At 36.8% G+C, this 27,606-nt stretch overlaps 3 protein-coding genes across 3 annotated transcripts in view; 1 reads left to right on the forward strand and 2 right to left on the reverse strand.

Annotated features, from left to right (window-relative positions):
* LOC136807402 (golgin subfamily A member 6-like protein 24) overlaps positions 1–27,606 on the forward strand; it is a 79,073-nt gene that overhangs the window by 566 nt on the left and 50,901 nt on the right. Inside the window, exons 2-3 of the mRNA XM_067063983.1 lie at positions 179–253; positions 17,904–17,981. The gene's annotated coding sequence lies outside the window, so the exon portion shown is untranslated. The remainder of the gene's footprint in view (positions 1–178; positions 254–17,903; positions 17,982–27,606) is intronic.
* LOC136807442 (pneumococcal serine-rich repeat protein-like) lies at positions 478–9,887 on the reverse strand. The gene is made up of 5 exons (XM_067064030.1): positions 9,633–9,887; positions 3,367–7,296; positions 2,629–3,324; positions 1,232–1,825; positions 478–915 (listed from the first exon to the last, which is right to left on the reverse strand). The coding sequence occupies exons 1-5, from the start codon at positions 9,834–9,836 to the stop codon at positions 565–567; spliced, it is 5,775 nt and encodes a 1,924-aa protein (XP_066920131.1). The 5' UTR covers positions 9,837–9,887; the 3' UTR covers positions 478–564.
* LOC136807443 (neuronal acetylcholine receptor subunit alpha-9-like) lies at positions 10,634–15,056 on the reverse strand. Its single transcript, XM_067064031.1, has 7 exons — positions 15,020–15,056; positions 14,581–14,723; positions 14,136–14,180; positions 13,016–13,125; positions 12,599–12,743; positions 11,961–12,051; positions 10,634–11,561 (listed from the first exon to the last, which is right to left on the reverse strand). The coding sequence occupies exons 1-7, from the start codon at positions 15,054–15,056 to the stop codon at positions 10,822–10,824; spliced, it is 1,311 nt and encodes a 436-aa protein (XP_066920132.1). The 3' UTR covers positions 10,634–10,821.

Raw genomic sequence — 27,606 nt, forward strand, 5'->3', positions numbered from 1 at the left:
GGATATAAATTGGAATTATGCACAAATGAGGCTTTAAAAACTGATAAACGTAAACAACATTCGAATGGTATTTTAACCTAAATTAAACTATACACCATGAAACTTCTGTTATCAACAATATTTATACTTAAGTAAATGAAAGGATTGACTTGTTTAGCTATCAATTTTATATTTCCAGGGTGGTTTCGATTCGATTTGCATCTTATTGGAAAAAACCTTCGTCATCTTACAGCCATCGTCCGCAATGTTGAAAGTAAGTCCTTTTATTTTCTTCTTATCAGCAGAATTGTATATTTCGTAGTCTCATGGGAAAGTTATCTACCATCTAATCTGAAAGCGAATGCTTCTATACTGTATTTGCAGTATCTCAAATTTCACCATCTTCTAAATCTTTGGAGTTTGTGGGTTGGGAAAGCAAAGAAAATGAGACATTTTGCACTTTTGAATTTTTTTAATGGATTTTTATTACGGATTAATAAATATAAAGAACCAAAATTTTACAATTTTTTTTTTGTTTTTGCTTAAAAGTAGATAAATAAAAAGTAGAAAAAGTAAAATATAAAATCATTGTTGTGACGTAGATTGAGTGCACATATCATCTGCGTCTGGTTGTGATGAAGATTGTACATACATATCGTCTAAATCGCTACTATGAGCGGCGTCGCTTCGTGCGGAGGCGCAGCCGAAAATTTTTCGGAATCGTCGGCCGAGGCTGCGTTTCTTTTTCTCAGCTCTTTCCGCGTCACGCTCTTGAAGCTCCGAATAAGCGGTCTCGTATTTAGATTTTAATCGTTGGTTTTTAACCTTGGTTTCTTCAAGGCAGTTCGATACAGCTTCAAAGTTTCTCCTCAACTTGATGTATCGACAATTTATCTCTGATATCTCAGCATTCATTTTTCGCATACGGTTCATGTCCTGGGAAAAATAAAAAGATTTATTTAGTTTTAAATCTCAAAAAGTGATCAATAAGTCAAAGTGAGTTTTGATTCATTAGTAAAAGTGCTTTAGTGGATACAAAGAGGCTTTCCCTTTTTGAAATTCTTTTTAATTCACTAAAAGCTCAAGAATATGTGCTAATTTGATGTGTAAAATCCATTTTCCGTCTTAGACGAAACCTTGGTTTGACCACTGTTGTTTAAAAAACAATTGTATGTGAACAATACACGCCGTTCTAAACCTGTTCTTAATAGTATCTAAAGATTGTTCAAAGAAATGAATCACCAGGGTTTACCTTGTCTGGGCTATTTTGTACCCAATGGCCCTGCATAATTTCGCTGGTCAAATCTACACTTTCTTCAAGTGACTCGCTAAACTCACAAACAATTCGTTTTTTCAAGTGTACAGGCGTTGCATTGACTTCGTCAACCTTTAGCGGTGGCAAGGGTTCCGCAAGCACCAAGGGCTCTGATTGAACCCATGGTTCGGAAAGCGATTTCATCGGTCTGCGGCCTTTGCACTTATTCTGTATAACATTATCACGGGGAGGTGCTCCCAATCCAGTATGAACCTTTGATTTGCCTTGTGTGCTGTCCATTTTACCTGCCTTAGGAAGACCATTGTTATTCACAGTACTCCGTACCGTACATTTGTCAGCCTTGGCAACCTCTTTATGTTCATTCTGGACGTGTTCATGATCAACTCCCATATACTTAAGAATTGCAATCTTATCCAGCAATTCTTTCTCCAATGTTCTAATCTTTTGTTGTTTTTCTTCCATTTGGAGTGCGCTTTTGGATTTACCTTTCATATGTAACTTATTTCGGATGGCCATTATCACGTTCTCCTTCATGTTCTTCATCGTTTTTCTTTTCTCTTGTGAAAGTTGCTGCAGAAAAGAATATCAAAAAATAGATTTATCACGAAGGCCAGAACCATAAATGGGGGGATGGGATTGGTAATATTTATGACATTTAAGACAAATATTGAGAAAGTGAGACTAGAAGTTTTATGAAAAGAAGGGGCTCACTTGATTTAACGTATAACCCTGGTCAAGTTTCTTTGTTACCTATTCTAAAGGAAAATTTCTCCTAGACTGAGCGATTGTTTGACAAGAAAAGCACTCTGCATTCCAAAATTAGCCAACTGTATTTGGATCAGTATACATGTTTTTTTCTTATAAGCATACAAAAATCTGAAAACAGGCTCAGAGATGCTTAGGTCGAAAGCTTAATAAAGCTGAAAAATGCTTATGCTTTAGATTTAAGCATCCCCGCTTAAATCTAAAGCATAAATTTAGGGAAATACTGAAAATCCGTTAAATTCCAGCAAAAAAATAGTCAAAATCAGGAAAAAAATATTTTTTGTAGGCTCAAGCAATGCTTGCCATATGCTTAATTTTTCCCCATATCTGAGCCTAGACATGCTTATAAGTGCAATGCCTATAAAAAACATGGGCGGTCGGAGCCAAATGTTCATAGCATTTCATTTAAGTCCCCCGTACTATTCTTTACTTATTAACGTCATCGATTCATTATGTCTCATCAAAATACGAATCTATCGTATTTAATAATTATTGGTGATGTTATTCCCTAACATCAAAATACGAATCTTTCGTATTTAATAATCATTGGTGATGTTATTCCTTAATAGGTCTAACCGTTTCTAAAGAAAAATCAAGAAGTCGCTCACCTCTTTCAAAAGCAATATGTCGGTCGAAAGACGTTTCTTGGCTTTCACCGCATCTGCTAATGTTCTTTTTATTTCATCTTCAGACGCCACCATCGCAGCTACACTGGAAGAGACTAGTAATTCCATCTTATCCTTACTCTCCTCTGAAACTTCTTTTGATCGTCGTTTAAACGTCTTTTGAGCGTCTTTTTCCAATCGGATCAATAATTCTTTAACCGTTGGACTTTTATCTTGAGGAGTATTCATAAGAAAAAAATCTAACATATCGGGTGTACTTTGGCTTCGTCTGACAAAAGTGGTATGGCGTTTTTGTTGGGTTATTGTTACCATCGAGGTGGTTTTTCTTGGGATTGTGATATCTTTGTTGGGTCCATCCATCAATATTTTTTGACTATCGGCATCGTTGACCTGCACTTTGACAACAATTTCTCCTTGTTTAGTGTCGTTATTTGGCATCTCGACCAACACTTCTTCGTGGACCATTCCCTTGCTTGTTGCTTCGGGTGAAGCTTCTTGAGGGTCAGTAACTTTGTTTGGTGCCTCGGTTGAAGGTTCTTGGTGGTCAGTAGCCTTGTTTGGTGCCTTGATTGTAGCATCTTGGTGGTCAGTAACCTTGTTCGGTGCCTCGGTTGAAGGTTCTTGGTGGTCAGTTACCTTGCTTGTTGCTTCGGGTGAAGCTTCTTTAGGGTCAGTAACCTTGTTCGGTGCCTTGCTTGTAGCTTCTTGGTGGGCAGTAACCTTGTTTGGTGCCTCGGTTGAAGGTTCTTGGTGGTCAGTAGCCTTGTTTGGTGCCTCGATTGTAGCATCTTGGTGGTCAGTTACCTTGTTTGGTGCCTCAGTTGTAGCATCTTGGTGGTCAGTCACCTTGTTCGGTGCCTCGGTTGAGGGTTCTTGGTGGTCAGTTGAAGGTTCTTGGTGGTCAGTAACCTTGTTTGGTGCCTCAGTTGTAGCATCTTGGTGGTCAGTCACCTTGTTCGGTGCCTCGGTTGAGGGTTCTTGGTGGTCAGTTAAAGGTTCTTGGTGGTCAGTTACCTTGTTTGGTGCCTCGGTTGAAGGTTCTTGGTGGTCAGTAACCTTGTTCGGTGCCTCGGTTGTAGCATCTTGGCGGTCAGTAACCTTGTTCGGTGCTTCGGTTGAAGCTTCTTTGTGGTCAGTAACCTTGTTCGGTGCCTCGATTGAAGCTTCTTTGTGGTCAGTAACCTTGTTCGGTGCCTCGGTTGAAGCATCTTGGTGGTCAGTCACCTTGTTTGGTGCCTCAGTTGTAGCATCTTGGTGGTCAGCAACCTTGTTCGGTGCCTCAGTTGTAGCCTCAGTTGTAGCATCTTGGCGGTCAGTAGCCTTGTTCGATGCCTCAGTTGTAGCATCTTGGTGGTCAGTAACCTTGTTCGGTGCCTCAGTTGTAGCCTCAGTTGTAGCATCTTGGTGGTCAGTAACCTTGTTCGGTGCCTCAGTTGTAGCATCTTGGTGGTCAGTAACCTTGTTCGGTGCTTCGGTTGAAGCTTCTTTGTGGTCAGTAACCTTGTTCGGTGCCTCAGTTGTAGCATCTTTGTGGTCAGTCACCTTGCTTGATTCCTCGGGTGAAGCTTCTTGGTGGTCAGTAACCCTGCTTGGTGCCTCGGTTGAAGCATCTTGGTGGTCAGTCACCTTGTTCGGTGCTTCGGTTGAGGTTTCTTTGTGGTCAGTAACCTCGTTCGGTGCCTCAGTTGTAGCATTTTGGTGGTCAGTAACCTTGTTCGGTGCCTCGGTTGAAGCATCTTGGTCGTCAGTCACCTTGTTCGGTGCCTCAGTTGTAGCATCTTGGTGGTCAGTCACCTTGTTCGGTGCCTCAGTTGTAGCATCTTGGTGGTCAGTAACCTTGTTCGGTGCCTCAGTTGTAGCCTCAGTTTTAGCATCTTGGTGGTCAGTAATCTTGCTTGGTTCCTCGGGTGAAGCTTCTTGGTGGTCAGTAACCTTGTTCGGTGCTTCGGTTGAAGCTTCTTTGTGGTCAGTAACCTTGTTCGGTGCCTCGGTTGAAGCTTCTTTGTGGTCAGTAACCTTGTTCGGTGCCTCGGCTGAAGCATCTTGGTGGTCAGTCACCTTGTTCGGTGCCTCGGCTGAAGCATCTTGGTGGTCAGTCACCCTGTTCGGTGCCTCAGTTGTAGCATCTTGGTGGTCAGTCACCTTGTTCGGTGCCTCAGTTGTAGCATCTTGGTAGTCAGTCACCTTGTTCGGTGTCTCAGTTGTAGCATCTTGGTGGTCAGTAACCTTGTTCGGTGCCTCAGTTGTAGCATCTTGGTGGTCAGTCACCTTGTTCGGTGCTTCAGGTGAAGCTTCTTGGTGGCCAGTCACCTTGTTTGGTGCCTCAGTTGTAGCATCTTGGTGGTCAGTAACCATGTTCGGTGCCTCGGTTGTAGCATCTTGGTGGTCAGTCACCTTGTTCGGTGCTTCGGGTGAAGCTTCTTGGTGGTCAGTAACCTTGGTACGTGCCTCGGTTGAAGCGTCTTGGTGGTCTGTCACCTTATTCAGTGCTTCGGTTGAAGCGTCTTGGTGGTCAGTAACCTTGTTTGTTTGTACGATATTTTTAGGTTGTTGGTCAACTTGCTGTGTGGATTGAAATACTTCTCGTTTGACAATAACTTCACGAGTTGAACATGAAGAAAATAGTTCTTGTTCACTCGGGAGCTGGTTGTCACTATCTATTTTCACACATGTGACTTTTCCATTAGTCCTTGAACGTTGAAAATTTTCTGTCTCCTTTGATTTTATAGCAAACTTTCCATCACTTAATTTTACCTTTTTTGGCAAATCACTCGTTGAAGCCTGCTTGCCTCTTTTTCTTTGTTGCTTAGTTGAAGAAGCCGCATCGATTTTTGGATAGTTTTGAGGTCGTCCATTTTTTTTTGATATTTTTTGTTGTTTATATTGGCCGTTTGTCTTGTTCTTCCCATCAAAAAATGCAGCCTTGGCACCAACACTGTTAGCAGGTAGATGCTTGTCTAATGTGTTCTTGCTAAATACACGAGAACCTTTTGTTGTATTGGATGAATTCTTGACCAATCTAACCTCTTTATAGGATACTTTCTTGGAGGTTTTAGTTGTTTTCTTCTGAGATCCCTTTTTCACAAGGTCTTTTGAAGGTTCATCCACTTTTTTCGTAGCAGGCGGTGCTGGTTTAATGACAGCTGGTTTTTTAGCCATATCGGCGTAGCTTGGACCGCGCTTCTCTACGGTAGACTGTTGAGGTGTAGGTTGTGGATCACCCTTCACTTCACTGTTCGGTTTTTGGAGTTCGGCTTCTGGCTTCACAGCCTGTTTTATTGCAGGGTGTTCTATTTTGACTGGGGTGGTGTTAGTGCTGTTGTTATTATTAATTGACTTCTTCTTGGCTGGATTGTTTTTTGAAAGGTTAGCTGCTTTCGCAATATTGACCGTCTCGGCGATGATATTTTTGCCATCGCATTTTGTGGAAGAACGTTTGGGCAGATGTTTTTTGTCAGATCCTTTCCCTATTTTCTCATGTTGAACATTTTTGAATGGCTTGTCTTTTACGGAAACGCGTTTACTATTACTTGACCGACCTCCTGTCATGTTCTTGGTGCGGGCGTCAAATTTGGCATTGAAATACGCAGCCTTTTTGGAAACGCCTTCACTCGACGTCTTAAACTCATTAGAGCTCTTCTTGCGGGCGTCAGATCTAGTTCTACCCAGCTTGGACTCTTTTGATGAGCCTTTTCTGGAGGCTTTGTTTTCCGTATTCGTCTTAGATGTTTTTTGTTTTACATCTTTTGATGGTTCTACAGACACTTTCTTTGGAGGAAGGATGGGTTTTACAGCAGGTTTCATAGCCATATCAGCGTAACTAGGTTTTTTGAGCTGTGGTTGCAGTGGTGTGTCTTGGGAAACCTCGCAAGTACTTTTGTTGGTTTGGGGTAATGTCACCGGAACCTTGTCCATAGAACTTGGGAGGAGCTGTTCTGGTTTGTTCATAGTATCTGCAGGGGATACTTCTGGAACATTTGACTGAATAAGAAGTTGTTTTTGAGAATCCTTTGGAGTCTCACTGAAATGACTTTTAATGGCGTTTGGAGATTTTAGTTGGCCTTGTGGAACAATGGTATTATCACTTGGTGATGCACTGTCGACAGCTGGCAATTCAACTTTGCGCCGCTCTTCAAAAAACGCTATCTTTGATAAGATATTTCCTTTGGGTTGAGGATTTTCACTTCCACAAGCTTGTTCACTTTCTTTACAATCCATGGAAGATTTCTTCTCAATTACATTGTTAATTTCTTCGACACTATTCGACGGTGAGGATTTTTTGTTGCGTCTTCTGTTTCCCTTCTTCTTTTGTTGTCCATTAACAGTATCATCCACGGAAGAAGTACGTTCAGCATTGCAATTATTTGAAGCGTCTACGGATTCTCCGTTTGATTGAGATAAACAAGTTAAAGCAGCAGAGTCCGGAGACTGGTTGGAGTTTGCCAAATCGGTTGGCTTTGATGAAGTGCTTGTGGCCGACGCAGACCCTACTACTGTAGACGCCTTCTTCTTAAGTGAGCGTTTGACCAAGCGCCGCTTCTTACCGTCGGTTGATGAGATATGGATGTTGTCTGCGCTATGAACCATATCATAAACCTGCTGAGCGGTTGGCGTTCTGTCATCCGCTTGCAATAAGGATACATTGGATGTCTGAAATTTAAAAATAACGATCATATAATACTGTAGAATTTCAAATAAGTTCATTAACTTTAAAAGGGATTTGGAACGATTTCATTAGTCCAATGATATGCCAACGTTAGAGGCGGTTAGAGGTACTTTAATTGGAAAAGTAAATCAAAGTACAATCACAGTCATAATAATGATATTTGATAAAAAAGGAAATTTCCTGCAAAGATGTAAATTTTTAACTCTGAGTTTTAACATGAAACCTGGACTTTAGGATGATACAAAATCTCAAAATTGTTCAAAGAAGACTGAGAATATAGACTAGAAGCCAATGAGCTCCTAATGAGCTCCTATAAAAGTACTGAAATCGTAATCCTCGCCCAAACTTTACCCAAAATTTCCCAATATATTTGAAGTAACTTAATTGTAAGGAACTCTTCTCAAATAAGTAGGTGCATGTATAGGTAGAGAGGCACCCGAATTAAATGGGAGGGGTAATTATATCAAAATAGGGCATTGGGTTTCATTACGCTAGGGTAGAATGATATGCTTAAACTAAAGAACGTATCATGCTGGTAACCTACTTCAGCTACTTCATGATAAAGGAAAGGTGATCAAATTTTTTTGAAACACCTTACAAGTTATTTAATGAAGTTTCCGAGAGACGTACTGGCAAGGTGACTAAATTAATGACATTTTCGATTCTGAGGAGGAGCAAAAGGTTAGTGTTTGGTGGGAACGGACGATAAAAGTCTCTCTAAAAAGGAGACAAAAGCAGAGTAAATTTAATTATCCCGCATCAGTAAGATTCTAGTGATTTCATTGGTCAAAAGACATCACGTGGAGGTGGAATATTCTCTTGCGTTCGATTAAAAAAAAAGAAGACATTGCATATTGACGAATGCGCTTTCGAATGTTTTGATCAAGATTCGAATGTTTTGTTTTTGTTTTTGAAAAGACTTGAATCAATCGAAATTGAAATAGTCGGGGTTTGAGAAAGTCAACAAACAGAAAATCTTATTTCAGAAAAAGTTATTTCGATTTTTACTTTTTTTGAGTTTGTATGGATACATCAAGGCTTTTAATTGCGATGTTAGAAAATGTCACTCTCACGGATCCCACTTACACAGTTTGATTATACTTTGTAGCTCTTTGATGTAAGTATCTAATTTGAAAGTTCTGAAAGTTTTTCGTGCTTTTGGACCCGTGTAAATAATAATATCCCCTCTAAAGTGAAGGAAAATTTAGGCTACAGTTGATTAGGCTACTACTAACCTATCAAACATTTAAAACTGGTAACGTTGGAGAATAAACTGTACTCAAGCATGGAGGTATAAAGAAACAGGAGAAGTATGCTATTGTAACCAAGCTCGCCCTACGATTAAAAAAGTTACGATGTATGCATGCTCATAATCTCATATATCGTGCATTTTTAATGAGCTCTTTTATCCATAGGTGAAATCCTATTGGCTCATTTAAGCGTTAGAAATTAGATGAGACGAGATTCATTGTTTCTGACATCAGTGTAAGAAAATATTTGGACTAAAAAAAGGCCTGTAAACTTGGCAATCCTTCATCAAATGATAAGATTTTTCGATCAATGTTTTCCTTAAGGTGAACTCTATTGCTTGATACTTTCCTCCAAAATTCTCCAGCGACTTTATGTCTACAGATTGAGTCTGAAATCGTGTGTGCTTATAAAGAACTTTTCATTTTCTGGCTTGAGAAAATATCTTTTCAAAACAAAATTGAACGGATAGCGAAATGGAACATAAACTTGCTTCGTGGACGAATTTTTATCTAATTTTCGTATATTAAAAGGCGAGAATCTTCAATACTGATTATTAGAATGTTCATAGCAAACTTGAGTTCTACTAAAAAGTCTTATTTCATCGGGCGAGCTTAGAATTTCTTTTGATACATTTTATAAAAGAAATCAAAAGACTTTAACGACCAATTACCGACACATTCAACTCCTGTTTTTCTTTATACCTCTATGACTCAAGCCAACCTTTTTTCCTGAATACAGGCTAAGATTAGACTAAATAGAGGCTAAGAGGAGGGTGTAATAGGAAGAAGGTTGAAAACCCTTTAAAAGGACTAAGAGGCGAAAAAGAGGTCAAAAGATCAGACATAGACATCTAAAGCAGGTTTGCTAACGTACAATGACTGTTAATGGTTGATTTGAATATCAGCCCGACATAAATGCCATCAAATCATTCAGAAAGCAGAAACAATCCTAGAAGATCCGTCTCTTAGAGTCAAATCATAAGTGTATATGATTCAGAAAGGCTGCCTAGCCATCCGCCAGTGTTTTATGAGAACTTTTATTGAAAAGTGAGAAAAAATGTTCAAATTACCTTGTTTCCTTCTTCTTGGTTCAAAGAAAGTTGATTGTGTTGGCTTAAAGCCTTTTCCATTTCACCCATTTGATCCTGTGTTGTGTTTGAACCATTGCGGTTAAGTGAAGTTGCGGTCTGTTCGTTGTGGAGCCGTGGCTCTACTTCCTCTTTAGAGAATGACTTTGATGCGGTTAAATCCGCTTGATCAGTAGGTTCCATCATCTTGGTAGATCCAACTATCGATGAATTGATGAGATGAGTTGAACAATAATGAATAAAATATAACAAAATTCCAAAAAAATATATTGAAATTTACTAAGAGCGTGCTCTTCGGATCCAAATTGACTTCAGAAATGAAGCTATCTTTCTGTTTCGACGATTGATATTTAAAATTTTGACGTTTGATATTATATTTGACGTCAATTTATTTTTTTGCATGTGACGTCACTTTTTATAAATTGCCAAAGTCAGTTATGTAATATCTAGTTGAGTATAGTACACAGTAAAATTAGGAAAGTTTGTTACTTACTGGCTAAGCGCCCTTAAAAATGGCGTCTCAAACGACAACTTTTCGATGGATCACGTGTTATTCCTAAAAAAGCCATTACTCTTATGTAACTCTAAGATTTTGATGGGTGGGATGTAGAATACGTTTCCACCTAAGCTCCATCTAACATACCCTCCCGCCCAGGCTCCATGTAACATACGTTCCCGCCCAACTTCATTTAACATAGGTTTCTTATGCGGAGAGGCATCGAATACCATTTTTCAAGTACCGGGTCTTTCAAAAAAAGTGTACAAGTTTGAATTGAGTTAGTGAGAAAACTAAAAATATTATATTTCTTAACTTTCTCACCATCAGAAAGAAGAAAGGCTAGCTTAAATTTTGAGCTATTATACTTTAAATTAGGTTTGCGTGTTCAAAAGCTATAAAGAAAATTCGAAAAAATTCTCTCTGAAAGTCTTTTGAACGAAGAGGCAGAATTCGACGAAAATTTAGGTGAATTTCTGAAATAAGATACCTTTCATGGATATTTTTCCTTGAAGAAATACATATTCACACACAATACTATTTATATGATAATTGTCAATTTTATAAGCTTTCATGCTTTATTTATCGATCAAATTTTGTTGTCTTTGACGCGATTTAAGTCATCATTTGCTCACCGTTTTCCAATAACATACTCTCTCTGACAACAGAAACTAATTATCCAAGTCCGGATCTACTTAATGCGGAAGTGATGAAAACCGGAATGATGCAAATCAAAATAAGCACAGTGAAGAAGAAAACACGGTCCAAGAAAAACGCTATACGCTGCCACTGCTCTGAATACGTACGGATTGATCGGTCACCGTACGTAGTGTCGAGTTTCCGTTTACGTTTCGTCAACGCCATATCTTCTACGGAAGAGTCGTCTACATTGCAGTGTAAATAACCGTCGGATTCTAAGGGGAATTTGTCGATACCTCGTTGCTGGCCGCTCAATTTAGTTTTAGTGTGAAAGAAATCATAAAAATCGACAAGCATTTTTGGTGGTTGAGATGTGCGACGGAATAAGTTCATAGTGAGTAAAGATAAAACAAGAGCCGCGCAGAGCATGTAAAACTCGGTGATGAAGCAAATCCCCAACATTGATTTATCATCTGACTTCTCTGGTAAGGCTTCTGAAATGACCAACAAGTAAACAGTAATACTGAGCAAGATCGTGACACCAAACCCCATACGTTCACCAGAGTCGTGTGGAATGAAGAATACCATCAGAAACAAGAAAGCCAGTGAGATCAATGGTAATAGGATGTACAAAAAGTAGTATAAGGAACGGCGCGTCAGAACGAATTCTTTGGATAATGTAGAATAGGAATCAGGACAACATGGGAATTTGATGAATTCTGGAATGATGGTGATTTCGTTGATGTTCCATTCACCATTCTCGATACTGAAGTGGCCTAAAGAAATGAAGAAAGAATGTTTTGTCGACTTCTTATTGAAAGATATTAGTTAACTCTAGTGACTCAATATTGTGTTTAAGTGATTTCGCTGTAATTACAAGAACTTGAGTGACTCTATCAGACGATCTTTTTTAAGAAGCTTTGAGTAGAACCAACTTCCTGTGGTTTTTGTATTGAGAAAGGATCGAAATGAAAGGATGGTCTAAATAGTAAGGGGAGACCCTTAGGGTCTATAGTATCTTTTTTGGGACGCAACTGCATGTGAACTTTTTAGAGAGAATTGCATCCCATGTTGTTTCTCAAATAGCCTGAGTGAGAAAAATCCAGAGAAATCCTGCTCTCTCTAAAACCTGGTCTACTTTTTGCCTTTTTCTCAAGAAACAAAGTGTAGCGTACCATGTTGGCTTTCTCTACCATGTGCGCCCCATTCTTCCAATAAGAGTTGTTTACTGGTGTATGTCCATGATCCGAATGTCAACCGACATCTCTGCGAGAAAGAAAACACGTGAAAAAATGTAATCAATGAATTATCAAATAATTTGGACCACTGGTCCTTTTAGTTCCGAATATCGATACATTGCTATACTGTTCGTTTTTCTCGACCAAAAACATTCGGTCAAGTTTTCAGGTTAACCCTGAATATCAAACGATATGGCGAATTGCATCCCTCTTCGATCAGTTCCTTATATATTACTTTTTTTATTGTATGTCTCGCATGGATTAGATGACCAAATTTAACTGAGCTATCCAAATTCTGATATTTTGTTTTCAAAACGAGCATTCTACCACCGTTCAGAATTTCCTGCTACCATACTAAAAAAAAATCTACCTGTTTATAAATTACGTCATAAACACCACTTGCCTCGTATTCAAACAATTACCGTATGGTGATTATGTCTCTTAAGACATTAAATGATTTTTTTATGAATAGGAAGTAGTTTTAATAAAATCCACTGGGAGTTAATCACCATGGCAATAATTTCAAAACGAGGCAAGTGATGTTCTTATGGTAATTTATGAAAAGGTCCATTTACCTGTTTATCAACGGGGAACCAGGTCACATCAAACGAACATGAAGCTCTCCATGTGACAGGACTTGTCCAAATGATATCACCGTTCGCTTGAATGAACGCTTTCGTCTTGTAATAATCCGTATGCGAATTGCTCACTTCATCAGCGCTAGATATTGGAAAATATATTTTTTCATAGGGTGCTAGTTAGGTTTATAATCTAAATACATTAGTGAAAACCTACAAGACTAGTCTTTTGTTTACTTAGTAGAAGCCTCTTTATAGAATAACTGTCGACGCCTCCCAAGTCGATTCAATGGGAATTGGATTTTCATTGAATAAGGAAGTGTTGTTTCGGAGAGATTTTGTTGGCGGTGACGAATAAAGGAGCGTATCGAACAATAGAACATTGATTAAGAGAGCCTTGATGACTGTACTCACGTATTGTAAAGTACGATATCAGGAGTCCATATAAGGTCAGCACTCATTGTAATTTGTTGAATGTCATCGAACTTGCTTGCATTCCATGTCAACTGTGGATCATTCCACTTCTAAAAAATGAATTTTAAACTTCATTTTTCATTTTATTTTCAATCTTTTGAAGATTTTAAAAGTGATAAATCACTCCACTGAAAACTATCTTTTCAAAGGTTTTCTTTTCTTATCCAAGCTCCTGGCTTATTAAATAGTGTAAAAATTTTGGCGATAAAGATCTTTTTTTATAAATGGAGTATTCTCCAAAAGTATAAATAATGCCTTTGAATATTTATTTTCCCAGCCGACACACAACGTTGTTTCGATGTTTATCTAACGGTCACAACGTCCATATAACGTTAGATTAACGTTTAAACAACGTTGTGTGCCAACTGGGTTTCTATTTTCCAATAGACCCCTGCTGGTTTGATAGTCGAACTCATACTTCTAAGGACCACCTTTTTAAATTCTTTATTTTTGTGTTTTGTAATCTTTTAAGTCCCATAATCTAAAGATAAAATTAATCTGGCCTAAAAAAGTAGACCCCTCCTCTTTTGAATGATATACCTCTAAATGCTCAGCATTTATAGAGGATTAGATTAATTTTTCCTATGTTTGTTTATCCGTTTTTGATATAGGAAACCTCTGTAGGATATTGAAATTTATTGACGTGGTTATGCGTGCTCAATAACAGGATTAAAATTGTACTTTTTAAAATTCCACTTTCAATATGATGGGTCTAGATAACCTAGGTAAGAGAGACTTGGTGGTTATGGGATTGAAACACCTATCAGTCAATCATAATCGATAGGAAGGTTTTTCCTAGTCAAAGTGCTTCTGACAACTACCCTCTTTTCTACAAAATACAAAACCATGATTCTAAAATTTAGCCAAACCCTAAGAACAAGTTAAATAAGCTGGGAATTAGGATTTCAGAAAAATCTTTTTTTTAAATGAGCCTCTCGTGGAAAAGCAAAATTTACGGGTTCTCACAAGGACATTATTACATATTAGGTCTGCTAAGAAAAAAATCGTGCATTTTTGAAAAGTCCGTGATTTTTGACGAAAAGAAAATAACTCAACTTACAAACATAGTAAAGGCGGTGATCGTGAATGTTTGCTCGCGTACGTCCTGTAAATAACAGAATAAAAATCAGATATTTATCCATTTCGTCTCTCTGTGTTCAGTGACGGTGTAGGTCGGTCGAAATTTGGGTAAATTTGGGTGGCAAATTTCGAAATTGGTATTCTGGTACCTACTTATTACGAAAATAGAATTAGCGATCTAGGGATCGATTCAAAAACTTTGGGGGAAGTATAATTTCGTAGTTATTGAGTCACAGCCTTTTTTCCTCGTATATCCCTTCTTCCCTTATCTTTTGACGTATAGCGTTTTAACAGGGCAGCGTTAGCGAAAATAAACATGTCTTAGGCCGGCTGGTAATTAAACCTTCAAGCTTGGTGCAGGAGGCTCTCTGACCAGTATTTGCTTTTTTTACTGCGTTTTGCGAAGTTAGGAAATGTTAACTTACCAGTTTAACCAGTTTATTGATCCGGACGTCGAAATGAACATCAACGGGTTTCCCATGTTCTGGTTCCGGTCGTATTTCAATGTTATAATCATCAAGGATGTGTTCGTGTATCTTTTTCTCATATTTGATTGATGCTGTGGTGGCTGGAAAAATATTGAGAATTAATTAATGTCAACTCTCTGTAACTCGAACTTCTATAATTCGACCTATATTCTTGGCCCCTTTTAGCGGCACGGTCAGCTTTTAAGGATACTGTTAACGACTGACTGCTAAAGTAGATATTTAGACTCTTAAATCAATGAAAATTCTTTTCCGCGACAAAAATACTCTCTGATATTCGATTCTGCGAAGAAAATTCCTGGTACCTTGAAGATGGAATTAATGAGAGTGAATCGTATACGTATTTAATTACCAGTGGATACCCCTTAAAACCACATACCCCTTAAAACCCACAATGTTGCATTTTTGGCTTTCATAACTACCAGATTTAATTTTATGTGGTATGTTTCACTTTTTTACAACCTCTTATAAATGTTCTTTCATAAAATACCAAATTTTAAGGATTTTAAAGATGCTAAAGTATCTTAAAATTCGAAGTTATTCAAAATTTTATCAAAAATCCCTTCAAAAAATCAGGTTTTTTGGACCTAGAAATTACACAATTGAATTTAAGGTCATAAAACCTATACTTTTTAGATACCTATACTTATGGTAGGTATGAAAAAATCATTTTCATGTTCGTGAATAGACCCCAACGAAAATGACAGGCCCTTAAAATTCTACTTTAAAGCACTTTTATGGTGATGATCAATAAAATCTGAAAATCGACTTTCTCAAAACCTGGTCATGTTGCATACCAAAATGTCACAAATTTGATGGAGATTTAGAAAAACATTAGAACCATAGGTCAAAAATGAAGCGAATTAAGGTTTTGGCCTTTCGTAGCCGTTTTTGACGAAAAAACCACACACAATTGCATTATGGGCATGAAATCCTGAAAAATGAAAATATTGTTGTGGGAATGAATTTCTAGCAAGTCTTTGAACCATTGAATCACGAAGCAACACCAAATTTGTATCCATCAGCTTGACTATCCCGTTAGCAAGGGTCGGACTTTGTGGTTTTTAGCCTTATTTTTGTAGGTTTTAAGGGGTATTTTGATTTTAACACATATTTTTGAGATCATTTAGGTACTAATGGTATATTCATAACATTAGTAACTTTACAGTGAATCACTGTTCAAAATTTGAGGTCAAAAGAACTTTTTTGTAAAAAGTTATTCGAGAAAAACCATTTTGTAGGTTTTAAGGGGTAAATAGCTAAAACTGCACTTTTTCACTTCCTCGTGAAAAACTGAAAACTGTTTTCTACAAAACATCACTGCTAGGGAAAACAATCTTAGACAACGTACTTTCAACACAAAAAGTTTCAGCCTTACACTCCTACTAAACATTGAGATAGAGGGTACCACTTTTTATTGTGGGTTTTAAGGGGTATCCACTGGTAGAGGAATACATACTCGAACCCAGACTTCAATGGTTGATAGGTGTATATAAAATATGAATTTTAAGGTCTAGCAAAGGTAAACTTACTGTGAACGAACACAACGAGCAATAAAAAAACTTCAATCCTCATCATGCACATGTTGAATCTTCAGGTTTCAAGAACTTCTAAGTTCACACTTTTTTTTGTATAACTTTTCCTGCCCTGGTGAACGGATGTACGTTTTTTTTTTTGGATCTAAAAAATAAAATTCAAATAATTATCCCTACCTGACACCCATGCATTTTCTCGAGACGTTAACTGGACGTTTTATACGTTTTGTACCGGTGGTTTATGGCTCTATCCTCTCAGCCCATTTCCCTTGTCACCTTAAAGGAAAGACCGGTGTACCAAAGGAGAAAGTCGGGTATGTGGACCTTTAAAAACCGGCCCTTAGAGAGACAGTGTACTGGACCTTCAACAACCGACCCTTTGAAAGAAAAAAATGAAAACGAATATTACCACCTTCAAAAACCTTCCCATGTCATAAATAACAATGTCGGACTGCAAAGGGCTGTAGTCAAATTAGATAGATAACGCCTTAATTTTATGAATAGTTCCAGGATTAGACAAGTAAACAGACGGAAAAGTAAAATCCAATTTTTAATATACTTTCTACAAACATGGGTTTAAATCCCTGGAGACAAACACCTTTACTTGACAATCTCAAAGCAGCAACTAATTAGAAATCTAAAGCTAATCACCACTTTAAGCCGCTTAGGTCATCAATCTGACTTTATCACATTAAATATTATATCGTATCTTTAATCCCTATTTATTACTTTATCTGTTTATTATTAACGAGGTAATTAAATGGATGTTTACTTCATGAAGGAGGGAGGTCCCTCCCCTCTAAGCCAAACTATAGAAAATCTACCTAGGAATTTATTTTGAGTAAATGATAATTCGTTAAAATACATATTTTCTTTCTTTTCTCTTTAGTCTTTTTTAAGTCGACTATTGGACTCTTTAAACTATTGCCGATGCCTCTCTTATGATCCACCCCTTGTTTGAGATCTAAGAAAATATATTCCTCCTCACTGAGTTCAAATATTTAAAAAGTAATTTTTCAATATTTGAAGCTTTAATTAAACTTAGTCTAGCATAAGTGGGGGGGGGGCACTCATATGGTGTTCGACCCACGGCATCTGCCACCCTTAAGGGTAGGTTTTTCGAGACCCTCGAAATGCACTGTAAGGATGCACCTTTTGATAGAGTGCACTACAAGGATCTTCTTTTAGCTGGATACACTGTAAGGGTGTGTTTGGAGACTGCTGTTTTGCAGTCTGACAGTAAAAATCTGCCACCCATTGTGATTTGTTTTGCACAATGGGTCGACATCGACGGGTACATTGTAAGGTTCAGAAACGTTCGGTAAAATACACTGTAAGGGTACCTTTTCACTGCTCAAGGACTGCACTGCAAGGGTCCGATTTTAAAAGTCATTTTCTGGCGGCACATGCTGTCGTTTATAGAAATCGAGTGCCCTCCAGCTAAATTTAAGAAAAAGTCTTGTATGGTAAAAAAACTGAAGCAAATTAATATAGTTTATACCCTTTAGTATTATCCCGTAACAATTATAGTATTATGATATAACACCTATGCTACTGTATTACACTTCAAACGAGACAAATCCACCTTAAACTTAATGAAAGGCCCCTTACTTAGAAACACTCTTTCAGGAAATCTTAAGTGCAACGGATGTATGTAATTGAGAAAGCAAACAATCAGTAAATACACTAAATAAATCAAACTAATCATGTTGTATTTTCTAATTGCAGATTCTCTCCAGCATTAACGGACAAACAATCGCGGAATGTATAATCATTAATCCCTCAGAGCAATCTCTTTTGGTACATGTAAGTCGTCACTTCCTTTCCTTTTATTAAATTATCAAATTCACAGTGATGAAGTGAGGTTAGGTACACAGATTTCTGTTTAGCCCGAAGGGCTAGATTGCGTGCTTTAAGCTTTTCCAAGCAAAATTTAGTGAATAACGCAATTGAAATATACTTCCTGTTGTTTACGAAAATTTGCAAAGCTTCATATTGGTCACACGCTGAAATTTTATTGTAATGTCACGTGACCTCGGTAGGATTTCCTACCGAAATACGGCACACTTTTCAGCCAAAGATCGCCATCTAGCTCTTTGGACTTTATAAATCTGTGGTTAGGTATCGGTAGATGTCTCTCAAAAACAAACGGAAAACGTAATAGACTATTGAAAATGGCAAAACCTGTCTTGTCTATTATATTCCCCCATTCGGCGTTCAAAAGTATATCGATATGCTTAACCTCAGTAATATTGTAACATACTTACGGCTAACTATCTAAAAGTCCGCCCAATAATCTAATCAATCTAATTGTTTGAATCTCAAATTTCTGATGTGATTGAGCCAAATAAAGCAACCAGTGCTCAGAGAAATGTTTCATTGTTGAAAGGACTTTTGCATAGCCATAAGTATAGTATAAACCAATTGACCTCGGTGGTGGAACTTCACGACAACTTAGCGTACTTTAACTGTCCTTAGTATTGGATCACTTTCTTAATGTTAGGTGACCTAATCAATGATCTTGAACAATATTATAAAAAATCAACCGATTCGGGAGATTCTTAAACTGCACCATTCAAGGAGGAGTTCGTCTTTTAGACCTCCACTACCCAATTTGAGATGACCCTTTCACTCCATCGTACAGGATTTTTAACCACAGGGGTATCTAAGGGCCTTTTGATGGACCCCCATTGTTTACATCTTTTGAAAAATAACTTTTACCGCAACTTTATATCTAAACATATTATTTTTTTGAGTAATAATTTAAAAGATGATCAATTTTGAATGAATGTTTTTTATGCTGAATTTGAGATTCAACAAATGTTGATATTCATCCTAAATAAGATTTCTGTTTGACATTATTGTACATCTTATCTGAATCAATGTTGCTTGGATACGAAATGACATTGAATCTGTTTGACATGTCTTTTCCATTTTAAAGGTTTTGTTTTTAAATAAGAGTGATATCGTTTGCTTACTCATCAATTTTAATTCACAAGCTTTTTCGCATTGTATTGACACGGATGTGGAGCAAGATTGGTCAGAAAGAGGAAAAGAAAAACATTTTTTTGCCTATATCAGCATAATATAACAAAAGGCAGACACTGTCCTGATAGGAAATATTTGTCTGATAGTGATATGAGGGGACTCTATCTAACAAATCCTACATTACAAAAACACCCCTACGGATTCATTCTTCTTTGTTTATCACGGGAATTAACTACATGTGGTTTAAAAGAAAGACTCAAATTACGCATGCGTGTTATTAATGCAGGAATCGCAAGAGGAACCTACTGTGAAACGGGAACACTTGTAAAAAACAAAACCTTTAATTTAATGTTTTATACGACTGATATAATGCTGCCGTTTTGCTCTCAAGTATGGATAATGATATTTGTGACGTAATGTTTCACACGGAGGTACCCAATCAAGTCCGGTTGTTTGCCGTTTTGCTATCTTGGTGCTTCTGTATAAAACATTACGTCTTGGTTATCATGAATAAATCAATATCACTTTTTCGTTACCAAAATCTATTCGAGGGGATTATACTTATAAACACAGATACATAGCATGTTTGAGTGATAGGCTTCCCTTTTCAGACCCCTCGAAGTGTTTCAAAACATGAAAATTAAAGACTATGACCAAAGCTTGAAAAACCTAATCTTGTATTTTCAAAGAAATACTAAATCCCTAACTCTAAAAATTTCAACAACAAATTTCAAATAATTACCTTCTCAAAAATATGGTCAATCAATAAAAGTTTCGTATAAACCACATATTTCAAACCGTACCGAGGATTAGTCATCCAAATAAAAAAAGTTCACCACGCGTTGACATCCCATGATTTTTGACAACCTTCTCAATCCTCGTTTTTCTGATGATAAAACTGTAACGGAAAAGATGACAATATCCTCCCCATTTTTTAAAACTCTTGTCCCTCCCTTTTAGAAGTTATTATAAAAGAAACATGGAAAATTTAAAAAGGGCTTTTTATGACGAAGGACTTTTGTTATCTTCTAGTTATTAGGTCATTAAAAGAAAAGAGTCATTTTTATCAAGTAGGGTAACCCAAAATGGGCCCCAATGTTTTATGGTCCAAAATGACAATATAAAATACAAAATTCTCTTGTGATTGGCGTCCAAGAATTTCTAAAAATATTCTACTTTTTTCGAACACATTCTTTGTTTTTATACTAAAACTTCTGCTAAATTTCTCTATTGTCATCTTTAACGGCATACCGGATAAGTGGGATGGGGGAACCCGGGAACCTAAAGTGGGAACCTAAATGAACACCTGAAAAGTGGGATGGGGGAACCTAAGTGGGAACCTAAATGAACACCTGAAAAGTGGGATGGGGGAACCTAAGTGGGAACCTAAATGAACATCTGAAAAGTGGGATGGGGGAACCTAAGTGGGAACCTAAATGAACACCTGAAAAGTGGGATGGGGGAACCTATGGGGGAACCTAAGTGGGAACCTAAATGAACACCGGAAAAGTGGGATGGGGGAACCTAAAGTGGGAACCTAAATTTTTATTTTTATTATTATTTTTTTTTATTTTATTATTTTTTTTTTTATAGCAATATATTTCGCAGGTCTATTGACCTCTATGAAACAGAACTTTTGATTTTACATTTTATAAAGTTTTTTCTCCCCTTCTTTTATCAAACGCTCTTTGAAGACTTGTAAGGATGGTGCTTCAACAATATCTTCTTCTAGATCATTCCAAGGTTTCACACTTCTGTGAAAAAGAGAGTTGCTTCGGTAGCCTCTCATACCGTCATTAGCAAAGTTCCTTTGAAGCTCGTAATCATGCTGACGTCGTGGTCGTGTTCGAGGAGTAAATTTCTCTGATCTTATAGACTCGTCATAAATGTGGAGGTTCTTGAAAACTTCCGCCATATCACCAACTTGCCGCCTGGTCTTTAGGCTAGGTAGATTGATGAGTCGTAGCCGATCTTCGTATGAGTAGTTTCTATAGCAACTAACTAGCCTTGTAGCTCTTCGTTGGACGCCCTCAATTGCTTTGATATGTTTAATTAGCCTTGGAGACCATACTACATGTGCATATTCCAAATGGGGTCTGACAAATGCAATGAAAAGCGTTCGAAACATATCTGGTGATAGAAATTCGAAGCTCCTGCTAATCAAGCCAACGAAAGAGTTAGCTTTCTTGATTTTACTGAATATATGGGCTTCAAAGGTCAGGTCACTATCGATTATCACTCCTAGATCTTTTTCTTGGTCAACATGTTCTAGAACAGATCCTGCTAGGTATAGGGATGGACATATTTGATGTTCCAAAATTTACCCAGTGTTAAAACATGACACTTGTTCGGATGAAATTCTAAAAGCCAGTCCTTTCACCAAATTTTAAACCCTTAGAGTGCACTTATTCTCATTATTGCTCATTTCCACCCTTACAGTGTACTTTGGGAAGCTTGGAAAAAAGGGCCGCACGTACGGTAGGTCGTTTACCTTGAGTGCCCCCCCCCCCGTGGATCTATGCCTCTATTGATCTATGTGTATTGAAACGTGGCAAGCCGTGCAATATGTTCTATTTTACTATCAAACATTTTTAATTAATGAAGTGTATTCACACGCTGTACTGTTTGGTTGGTACAGAAAGAAAAACGAGCTAGAATCCGTTAAATGCTAAGCGACCCCAGCCCTGACCCGAAAATTGGAGCTGCTAATAAAAAACAATGTGTACAGTATTGCATCAAGAGTGAACAAAAACTAGATCGTAAATAATGTTTTACTAGATTCTGTATTCAAGCAAATTAGATCCGTGCAAAAGAAAGAAGAGGCTCTAAGTTATCCATCGAGCTATGAACGATCTTCTAATTCCTTCTAGATTTGAAGATATGACGGTTTAAAGTTTAAAGTTTAAAGTCAATTAAGTGAATTAAGTCAATTTACTAAAAAGAACCTTTCAAAAAGATGCACTATAAAACTGCTGATAAATAAACATGCTTTTTTGAGCTAATTGAATAAATAAATTCCCTTTGTTTTATTTTCAACATTATTGTTTGCGAACCGTAATGTAAAAAGTACGATGGCCCCGAGGTTTCTCCACTTCTAGAAAAAGACAATTCAAGAAGAGAAGTAAAAAATGAAGAAGGGAAGTAAAAATTTTAAGAAGAGAAGTAATTTTTTTGTATTACTTCACTGAAAATTTTACTTTTCTTCTTGATTTTTTTACTTCTCTTTCAAGCTTTGAAAAATGAAGAAGAGAAGTAAAAAGTGACAAAAATATCACGTGGTTTTGATTACAACCCCTGACGTAGAAAGTTTATTGTTATTACAGAGAGACCCCTTACCAGACTCCAGAGGATGTTTGTAATGGCAATTTTGTTGATTAGTGTGATTAAACGTTTAAAGCTATCCCTTAAGCAAAAGTTATAAAGCTTTTCATAAATTATAAAAACACTTTGGGAGAGTACTTATATTTATATAATCTTTGTTGTAGGATCACGTGTTTTAGACGTTGTCTTGTGCTTTAAACAATTTAAAAAGGGTTAAAACCATTTTGGCAGCTCGCCAATGTAGAAATTTAATCACAATTTCGATACTTAAAGACATTTTACTTCCCTTTTTAAAATTTTTACTTCCCTTCTCGAAATATTTACTTCCCTTCTTTAAATTTTTACTTCTCTTCTTGAAACTTTCAGAACTTTTTTTAGAAGTGGAGAAACCTCGGGGCCATCGTAAAAAAGTAAATAACTGGTGTTCTTATTATGGTTTTTTCTTTCATTGCATATAATATCTTTCTTATCTTTATGTATTTGTTTTTAAAGAAAAATATTTCAATTCTATTAATAATTAAACAACTTAGGTTCCCACTTAGGTTCCCCCATCCCACTTTTCAGGTGTTCATTTAGGTTCCCACTTAGGTTCCCCCATCCCACTTTTCCGGTGTTCATTTAGGTTCCCACTTAGGTTCCCCCATCCCACTTTTCAGGTGTTCATTTAGGTTCCCACTTAGGTTCCCCATCCCACTTTTCAGGTGTTCATTTAGGTTCCCACTTAGGTTCCCCATCCCACTTTTCAGGTGTTCATTTAGGTTCCCACTTAGGTCCCCCCATCCCACTTTTCAGGTGTTCATTTAGGTTCCCACTTAGGTTCCCCCATCCCACTTTTCAGGTGTTCATTTAGGTTCCCGCTTAGGTTCCCCCATCCCACTTTTCAGGTGTTCATTTAGGTTCCCACTTTAGGTTCCCGGGTTCCCCCATCCCACTTATCCAGTATGCCATCTTTAACGGATTTTAAGAAGTGATATAAAACAATGCATTTATTTTCGAAAAATCCATTCCCATAAAAACTTATTACAACCTATATAAATGTTTGCTGTATAGCCAGGCTCCAAATTCAACATGATTGATAAAGACTTTATTTCAACCAATAACAATTCCAGTAGCCTAGTTAAACGTTGTATTCACCACATGGTTTATTCATTATGTCGCTTGTTACTTAAGATTACATAATATGTTTCATGTGTGACCTTCTTTATCGAGCAAAAAAACTGAAATATAGCCCCTAACTATTCCACACAATACTTTGTTTATAAAACAGTCGTTGCCCTTAATGTTGTCTGCAGAAGTTTATATTCCCAATCTGATGGAAATTGTATTGAAAATATAACCAAGATAGCACAGTAGGGCGTTTTAACCCCTTCTATTGAAATTCAGCTAATTTGACGTCACTCGTCTACAGCCTTTATCACCATCGTGTTATATAACTTTGACATCATTCTGAAATTCACTTGTCATTGTTAATAACTCAAACAGCTTTCGAAACTATAACCTTTTACTAAACCAGAAATTTGAAAACCCATTTCATCATGAAATATGTTAATTTAATAAAACGAGTTTAGTCTACAGCAGGGCTCCTTTTCACTTAAATACACTAAACAATTCAACCGTAAATTCCTAAAAATGGCTAAAAATGAATTCATTTTCAAATTATTATGGTTCTTATTTTAGAAATTCTAAACAGTTTCTTTTTCATTGTTTTTCAATAAGAATTCTCGGTTTCCCACCAGAGCTAATGTTAAACGATTTGTTAAAAATATTTCTCACGAGGTTTCAAACTTATTTTGATGTCTGTTAGAATAATTCCATTATTTTTTAAGGAAGAATATTTTGGGGGGATTTCATGGAATATAACCACACAGCGTGTTTCAAACATAACAAAACATCTATTCTGTGAATCGCGACTTTTATTTTAACATAACAATCTATTGATCCTAAAGAACGGTATAATTTCCGTACTACAGTATTACATAACTGCGGTACTTACACCCCCTTTTCACAGACCAGGTAGGATTTTTCAGCCAGTGGGGGTAAAAAAAACGAACTGAAACTCGAAGGGGATTGTTATTCCCTTATTTTTTAGGCTGGGCATTTAAATTCCATTGTTTTTAAGTCAGAAAATTCAGTGGGGATAATAATATTTTACAGTGAGAATTGGTTTATTCGATTATTTTCAGTGGGGAAAAAAATTGGAGTATAATTTTTCCACTGGGGACGATACTTTGGCCAATTTACAAGCTTTTTCACATTGAATTGGCACGAATGTGGAGCAAGATTGGTCAGAAAGAGGAAAAGAAAAACGTTTGTAAACTGTATATTCAGCACAATATAACAAAAGGGAGAGACACCGGCCTGATATGTGTCAGATTTGAAACGGGAACACTTATATAAAACTAAGACTTTCACCTAGGGTATCAAGGTCACGAGAGGTTTAGTGTTTTGCGAAAATGCTTCAGGTGCACTATTTTACCGTCCTTGGCCCCTAGGTTTGGTCACAAAAATACGAAAATAGGAGGCCCTCGTCATCGTGTGTTTCTTTGTGAAAATTGGAGTAAATCAACCGATTGGTAGTGTGAAGATTTTGAACACAGACTTGCACCGCAATAGACTGTGTTTGAATCCCAAGCACTACCAGTCAGGGTGTTAGGAAAATATGGTGATAGACCTTCTACCTTAACTCGTAAATCAGAATATTTAAAATCGTAGTCCAGCCAAGCTTAGGAAAAAAAGTGAGCCCTTCTAAAAAATAATGCGGCACTTCTGCAGGGAGTGGATTGCTTTCAGAGCTTTTAGGACACTTCATACCCAAATATCGATAGCCTTCATAAAAGAAATTGAGTCTTTCGTCCGATCCAAGTCGCTTTAGCAATATTCCATTACTATAATTATGAACTTTTTCTCACTGTACAAGTCTAGTAAAAGTTATTTTCTTTCTCTAAATTGCGTCATTTCATAATTTTATTTAGTCTCACGTCGTACTTAAGTTTAAGTTTAATTTATTGAATCAATTACTAATATAGAGAAGGAAATTACTTAATTCGGGGGCGAAAGAAAAGGAGCTATTTCAAGCCCCTGTAGCTAACTAAACTTTGTTAATAAGACTATTTTCAAGTCATTGGGTGACCCTACCGAGTTTTCGATAATCTAGTTTCATATAAAAAAGAGGTCTTCAAGAATCTTGCTATGTATTATCGCTAAGATCAAAGAAAAGTTTTAATTTTGCTTTTTTTCAAAAATAAAAATAAGACCAAATAAACCTGTTGAGTCAGGTTTTACATTTTCAATTTCAATTTGGATTATTTACCTTCCCTTCCCATAAGAAAGTAAGACCCATTCTCAAATCAACTTTATTTGTTTTACCATGTGATATTAAGCTGACACCTTCACAAAAAATCAATTCCATACAAAAATGTCATCCCCTTTACCCGACGACACAAAGCGTCAAACTAACACCTCTGTATCATTGGCCCGGGTAGGTCAGCCCCGGTGAATAACCCGAGGATAAATGACTAAAACTTTGTTGTAAACCCCAGTGGGAAAATAAGCGAAACCAATACTTGGAAATTTATTGTCCCAACCGGTCAAAAATCGCATCATTCGATCAATCCGGCAATACCAAAAAGATAAAATTAAATAGGAAAATTCTAGGAAAATCAGACTTTTTTCCTACCCTGTCGAAAATCAAGTATAGAGTTTTCCCCCGAGTGAGTTTTTGAGACCTCAAATTCAAACCCAGTATCTCATAGCAATTCCGGTGAACTTTAAAGCATCACCGAGTTACTGAGGCAGAGGGGTTTAAATCCAAAATCCCCAGTATCCGAATAAGTTTCCAAACGCAAACTCCTTGAGCTACGCCTCTGCTTCTTTTTCTTCTCGTTTAGAAATTTTTTCTCAAAGTTAAATTGATGAAAAATATTCTTATCTCCGTGTCTTAACTGCTCTTTTCTGATATTTGTCCAAGATCTCTTGAAAACTTATAACAATAATCAAATAAAATACATAGTGAAAATTAATGTATCCCTGAAAAATTTCATATTTAAAAAAAGTTTCTTCCAATTATTAAATGATCTCTCCAATAACATTATCAACCCTTTTCATCTATTGAAATACTTTTGTCGCGATAATTTTTTAAAGGGGAAAAATCACCCAAAAAGTAGATTGGAACTAACTTGACCCGGTTAAAAACGTGATTATATGAAAAATGTCATGATATCATACTGAGGAGTTTGAATAAATAATTTGTTAAAAAGTTATTTTCCTTTTGATTTTTCTCGACTTTTTGACTTGTTTTTGACTTGATTTTGAAAATAATTACGAAATCGCATGTATGGATTCGTGTGGACATTCGACCCAGGAAAAAAAAGTTTACTCAGTTTATTAGGGAAAATTATTTTCCTAAATAATTCTCAACTCGATAAATCACACACAGGCTTATTTAACATGATTCCATTGTTTCCAATTAGGATCTATTTGAGTCAATTTGAAAAAAACCAATGGCAATGGGATATAATTACTTAAAATTTCAACATGAGTTTTCTTAGCAAAAAAAAGACATATGGGCATCATTAATGTGTCATATAAAGGAACCATCTTTTTACTACATGGTTAATATAGTAAAAATATCACTTACTGTGCTTCAATGATCGATTGGAGGTCGGAAAATTGGTTTTAACCCGAAAATCGTACCATGAGGCTTTGAGGACAAATCACAATTCTATTCAGTGTGCATACAACAAAGAACAAAAAGTAACCATGATAATTATCAAGGTTTTGGGTGAAGGCCGAACCAATCAAAAATTAGAATGCAAATCATTTCATACCAGTGCTACCGGGGGGGGGGGCAACGGGGGAGGCTTAGCCGCCCAAGAAAATTTTTCAAGGATAAGTTTTCAGTGCATTATAGGCATTCTGAAGGTACCAATTTCAAAATTACCTACGGCGAGGCATACAGATATTTTTCCGTTTTGGTTCACATTTTTATTTTGACAAGGCTATTCTTGAAAAGCGTATTTCTGATTCTACTTTTATTCTGTGTCATGATTATTGTGGTCATGTTACAAAAATACAGGCTGTTTGAGGAAAAAAAAACATCTAGCTGAAACTTTCTCCAGACCTT

The sequence above is a fragment of the Clytia hemisphaerica genome, unplaced genomic scaffold, assembly GCF_902728285.1.
Source record: "Clytia hemisphaerica strain Z4C2 unplaced genomic scaffold, Clytia hemisphaerica genome assembly, whole genome shotgun sequence".
Taxonomy (NCBI): domain Eukaryota; kingdom Metazoa; phylum Cnidaria; class Hydrozoa; order Leptothecata; family Clytiidae; genus Clytia; species Clytia hemisphaerica.

Bases quoted from the DNA above. Each gene is read 5' to 3' on its own strand.
- LOC136807442 (XM_067064030.1), bottom strand. From the start codon at position 9,836: ATGATGGAACCTACTGATCAAGCGGATTTAACCGCATCAAAGTCATTC. The intron at 3,325-3,366 runs GTTACTGCCCAC...GCACCGAACAAG, and splicing joins CAACCGAGGCACCAAACAAG to GTTACTGACCCTAAAGAAGC. The intron at 1,826-2,628 runs GTGAGCGACTTC...TCTTTTCTGCAG, and splicing joins ACATATTGCTTTTGAAAGAG to CAACTTTCACAAGAGAAAAG.
- LOC136807443 (XM_067064031.1), bottom strand. From the start codon at position 15,056: ATGAAAGCCAAAAATGCAACATTGTGGGTTTTAAGGG. The intron at 13,126-14,135 runs GTAAGTTGAGTT...TTCATTTTTTAG, and splicing joins TCACCGCCTTTACTATGTTT to AAGTGGAATGATCCACAGTT. The intron at 12,052-12,598 runs GTAAATGGACCT...TCTTTCTCGCAG, and splicing joins GGTTCCCCGTTGATAAACAG to AGATGTCGGTTGACATTCGG.